The following is a 4,811-nucleotide window of genomic DNA, read 5'->3' as shown; positions in this document are numbered from 1 at the left end:
GGGGGGGGGGGGGGGGGCAAGCTGGGAACACCGGGGCCTGGTTTCATGTGTGTGCCGTTTAATCACAGAGCTGTTGTTGTTGTTGTTGTTGTTGTTGTTGTTTTGAACGTGGTGGACAAACAACGACTCCAGCAGAGCATGAATCTCCTCCGTCACCTCATTATCCTTGGCACGAGGAGTGGCGGCTGCCAGGAAGTGTCACTTGGCGTCCTGTTTCAGTCAGCCGATCACTTATTCATCAGCCCCGATTCCCGCCTTCATTATTCAGGCGTGTTTGGCCCGCAGGCTCTCGGTTACAAGGCGATGTGTTCGGGACCCCTGTGACGGCACGAAATGACACATTTTGAAAGGAAAAATTTGGAAAATCAGCCCATTTTGAGTACAGAGTTACAAAAATAATAATAAAACAACTCATTTTACTCATCGGATCAAGACATTTGAAGTATCTTACATTACAATAAGTGATACATATGGTGCTGATGAGAGTGGCTGTCTGTTGTTTTATTTAATTAATACTAATTCATCTATCTATCTATCTATCTATCTATCTATCTATCTATCTATCTATCTATCTATCTATCTATCTATCTATCTATCTATCTATCTATCTATCTATCTATCTATCTATCTATCTATCTATCTATCTATCTATCTATCTATCTATCTATCTATCTATCTAACAAACAGTTTTGAACCTTATTAGGTTCTCAGAGTGAAAGAAAATCAGCACATTTTCTACATAGATACTACATTATTTGCATGTTTTTTTTAAGTATCTGTTCATATAAAACACGTTTCGATGCTAAAATAGTTCTAATATCAGTGATGAATGGGAAGATTTACATGCAGTTTCTAATTAGTTAATGGGTATTTAATTAAAGAAGTGGCGCCTTGAAGAAGGTTGTCTGACTTTATATGTGTGCATCAGCGGTGTTTTTAAGGAGACAGAGGTGACAGAGGCTGCTTTGTGAACCACCTTCTCGGGTTTTTTTTTTTTGGACATGTCCCTGGGGATGAGAGCCGCATCCCAAATCTCGCGAGAAGCCGACGGCGCGACAGCCGCGAGTTTCTCGCGAGACTCGCATCCCAGTCCCTCTCTGCCTGGCTGAATCCGGCTGGTACCCTGCCTGCCGTCCACGGGTAAGTGTGAACGAGACGCTAATGGCTGGGAAGGGGGGAGATAAGTCTTGTGAAAACTGACCGCTTATGCGTCGGGGGGGTTTAAACGCTTTCAGACGCGTGTCTCTCTATTTTTCTTTTTTTTTAAGCGAACGAGCGGCCGTTTGTCGACGACGTCGGGGGGAGGAGGAGGGAGCGAGGGGGGCCCGACTGGTGCCTCTGTCGTGACTCTTCATTAAAATGCCGCACGAATTTGACCTGGACGGGGTGTTTTTTCCCCATCCACACACATTTTAAAAAGCCTAACCCAAGCGTTTGTGCAGACGAGCTTGGGGGGTGGGGGGTCGGATGATGATGATGATGATCCATCTCGGAGGAAACGTGACGGCTGCTCGCACTGCAGCATCCCTCCGTCCCCTCGCGTCATGACGGATGGATGAGGAGCCTCTGCAGCCGAGACAGACTGTGCCAGCAGCTCCAATGTCTTAGGAATGAATTACATATCAGTTAGCAGCTCTATGTTGCAGTCATAATAATAATAAGAAGAAAGAGAAGTGTTTTCCTGTTGTGCTTCCTGTGCGTCCTTTGCTCATCTGAACATCCTGTTAGGTGACGTGTTTGAAGGGCCCCTACCACAAAGGGCCACAGAGAGCGACAGCCGCCTCGGCACCTGGAAAGGTAGCGAGCCGGCAGCCATTGGAAAGCCAGAAAAATAAAAATAAAAACCGTCTCTGAGCTCTGAGGCGCCAGGGCTGTTGTCACCCGCTTCCCTCCGGGGCGATCCGAGCCTTCGGCGTTTCAGAGCTGTCCATGTCTCAGTTCTGTTGCAGCTGAGTGGAGAGCCCGCCGGACGCCATGGGGAACATCTTCGGGAACCTGCTGAAGAGCCTGATCGGCAAGAAGGAAATGAGGATTCTCATGGTGGGGCTGGACGCCGCCGGCAAGACCACCATCCTCTACAAGCTGAAGCTGGGGGAGATCGTCACCACCATCCCCACGATTGGTCTGTAGGAGGGACGAGGGGGGAGCATCATAAGTTTTTGTTAATTTATTTGTTGTGTTTTTTTTTTTAGCGTTGACTTAATCAAACATCCAGGGTTTTTTTAATCCCCTCCGCTCAGGGTTTAACGTGGAGACGGTGGAGTACAAAAACATCAGCTTCACTGTGTGGGACGTGGGCGGCCAGGACAAGATCCGTCCCCTTTGGAGACACTACTTCCAGAACACACAAGGTGAGCCGGTCACGTGCACACACCTGTCCCTCCTGTCTGGAGTCGATGAGGCTTTTTCGGTCCAGTTGCTCGGGTTTGTCTGACTAATGACTGTGCTGATGAGATCGTTTACGTGCAGTCTGAGTCGTCAGAGAACCATTCTCACAGCCACGCTGAAGGAATGCTTGTCACCCGCCGCCTCTCAGGCCAGAGCTTTCATCTAAGATTGTCTAATATTGAGAAACGACAGCATTGGAGCCATTTTGGTTAACCTCAAAAGCTACTATTACGTCTAATTTTAGCTAAATATCTGTAAATTTGTCTGCATTTGAGTCATTTTTGTGGAGGGTAATGGATTAGCTGATAATGAGTGAATTGTTTTGACAGCGTGTCGCTCAGAACGCAGAAACAACTTGCTGTTTTTGTTTTTTTGGGTTTGTTTTCCTGTCGCAGGTCTGATCTTTGTGGTGGACAGCAACGACCGCGAGCGAGTCAACGAAGCCCGCGAGGAGCTGATGAGGATGCTGGCTGAGGACGAGCTGCGGGACGCCGTGCTCCTCGTCTTCGCCAACAAACAGGTACGGCCTCCGCCACCCGCGCGCCGCCGTCGAAGCGAAAGGCTTGGTTATCCCTGACGCCGCGCCGTTGTGTCGTTTCGCTCAGGATCTGCCCAACGCCATGAACGCGGCGGAGATCACCGACAAGCTGGGCCTGCACTCCTTGCGCCACCGCAACTGGTACATCCAGGCCACCTGCGCCACCAGCGGCGACGGCCTCTACGAGGGCCTGGACTGGCTGGCCAATCAGCTGAAGAACAAGAAGTGAAGCGTTGTGGGGGGTGGGGGGTGGAGGGTGGAGGGCGGTCAGAGAGAAGAGGGGGAAGAGCCCGGGCGCCGGCGCCAGGTGGTGGTCCTGGTGGGTCGGTTGGGTTTTACGTAGAGAGGAAAGGCTGAGAAGCTCCCCTGGGGGGACTCTCAGTGCCCCCCCCCCCCTCCGCCCACACTGTCAGTATTTAGCTTTTATTCCCACTCTTTGATTATTATTATTTTTTTGCATAAATTTGTATTTTTGGCAATCGTTTCCAATCATTTGCAAGCCGACGGTGTCAAAGTTGGCCCAAACATTTTAAAAACAAATACTGAAAGTCGGTGCGTTTCCCCAGTCTTTGCGGTCCATTAGGACCTTTATTGTGAAAACCTTTGAGGGTGGGGCAGCCTCCCCTCCCGTTGAATCACTGAACTCGGCGTAAATTCTGAAAGAATGTCACGAATGTCAGAATATCCTCATTGAAATGCAGTATGCTCCTAAAGCAATGTTCTAGTTCATTGTTCAAAGTTTTTTCTACTGCTGCAGAAGTACGCTCATCGAGAACTTATTTTGTCCAGATTTTTTTTAAATATACAGTATATTTAACTTATTTATTTTTAAGAAAGAGTAATTGTCGATATCTACACATGTGCTGATTGATTTATGCTCTGTATGATTTCTCTCCCTTTATTGCGATGTGCGTTTTCCTGTTAAGGCAGCTGATTGAAAAAAAAAAAACAGAATGAAGTGTTTATTTCTGCCTCTCAGTCTGCATGGAGGTTTTCCCGGCGTTGGGCTTTTTTTTAAAAAAAGCGTTTATGAAAACGGGCTGCGTGGCCTCAGTGAGGCGCGACTCCTGAAGGACACCGGCGCCCGTCCGTACCCGCGGTTTCCGAATGTTTGATTTCTCCTCTCTTTATTTTTTGCGCTGCCTCGCGTCCTGTCGGAACAATCCCTCATCCTGTCTGTCGCCACACACGCGCTGCTCATTTCAACTAAATCTGAGTGTGTGTGTCACGTTACACAACATTGCCTCCTGTTTTCTCACCTTTCTCTGTTTTGTCGATTTCCGGCACTGTTCGCTAACTGGACATGACGTTTTTGTTTTTTTTTTTCCTCCAAGTTTTCACCCAGTACGGGACGACGGGTCGACGGGACGACGGTGGCTGTGACACCTGCGGCGTGAGGCATGTTAGTAATAAGATGTGTAACAAAAAGTGAATTATACTGTTTCCTCAGACTATCTTTGTTTGTCCAAATGACCGCTGCTGGTTGGATGGATGCTGTACTAATACCTGTCCTGGATTCTGTGTAAAGTTTACTGACCAACCTTCTAATATGCAAACAAGCATGCTTTTCTATGTGTACATACTGTATGTTTCTGATGGAAGCGGAGGAGTATTGTGTGGTGTTGAACTGTTGTTACACCTGTAGAGAGCAGGGAGTCAGCAGCTCGTGTGTGAGAGCGTGACGTGTTATCTGTCATGTTCAGTTTTGGTGTGAACTTCATTTTCTTTCAGGGTTTTTATTTTCTTTGTGGCCTTATTTCATCCGTGGTTATTTATTTCTCTCTGATAACAGATTATTATTTTTTTTTATGTAGGAACGTCCAGCATTCAAAGAGTTCCACCTATATGATCTGTGACAATGTCGTGGCTATACATCAGACGTTTT

General features: G+C 47.6%; 1 protein-coding gene across 2 annotated transcripts; it reads left to right on the top strand.

The window, feature by feature from the left end:
- Positions 1 to 6: 6 nt before the first annotated feature.
- Positions 7 to 4,276, top strand: arf3a (ADP-ribosylation factor 3a). Of its 2 annotated transcripts, XM_017414973.3 has the most exons (5): positions 7 to 1,140; positions 1,939 to 2,122; positions 2,241 to 2,351; positions 2,784 to 2,908; positions 2,994 to 4,276. In XM_017414973.3, exons 2-5 carry the CDS (start codon positions 1,975 to 1,977, stop codon positions 3,153 to 3,155), a joined length of 546 nt encoding a protein of 181 aa, XP_017270462.1. In that variant the 5' UTR covers positions 7 to 1,140; positions 1,939 to 1,974; the 3' UTR covers positions 3,156 to 4,276. The 2 variants fall into 2 exon arrangements, with proteins under 2 accessions (XP_017270462.1, XP_024861456.1); XM_025005688.2 differs by having other exon boundaries at positions 7 to 2,122.
- The last annotated feature ends 535 nt before the right edge of the window (positions 4,277 to 4,811 follow it).

Source organism: Kryptolebias marmoratus, linkage group LG8 (assembly GCF_001649575.2).
Source record: "Kryptolebias marmoratus isolate JLee-2015 linkage group LG8, ASM164957v2, whole genome shotgun sequence".
Taxonomy (NCBI): domain Eukaryota; kingdom Metazoa; phylum Chordata; class Actinopteri; order Cyprinodontiformes; family Rivulidae; genus Kryptolebias; species Kryptolebias marmoratus.
This window is presented reverse-complemented; position numbering and strand designations above follow the sequence as displayed.

What these genes read in the sequence shown, in the direction of transcription:
- arf3a (XM_017414973.3), top strand. Translation starts at nt 1,975, where the DNA reads ATGGGGAACATCTTCGGGAACCTGCTGAAGAGCCTGATCGGCAAGAAG. An exon ending in CACCACCATCCCCACGATTG is followed by an intron (nt 2,123 to 2,240) that starts GTCTGTAGGAGG and finishes CCCTCCGCTCAG; the next exon opens with GGTTTAACGTGGAGACGGTG. An exon ending in TCGTCTTCGCCAACAAACAG is followed by an intron (nt 2,909 to 2,993) that starts GTACGGCCTCCG and finishes CGTTTCGCTCAG; the next exon opens with GATCTGCCCAACGCCATGAA.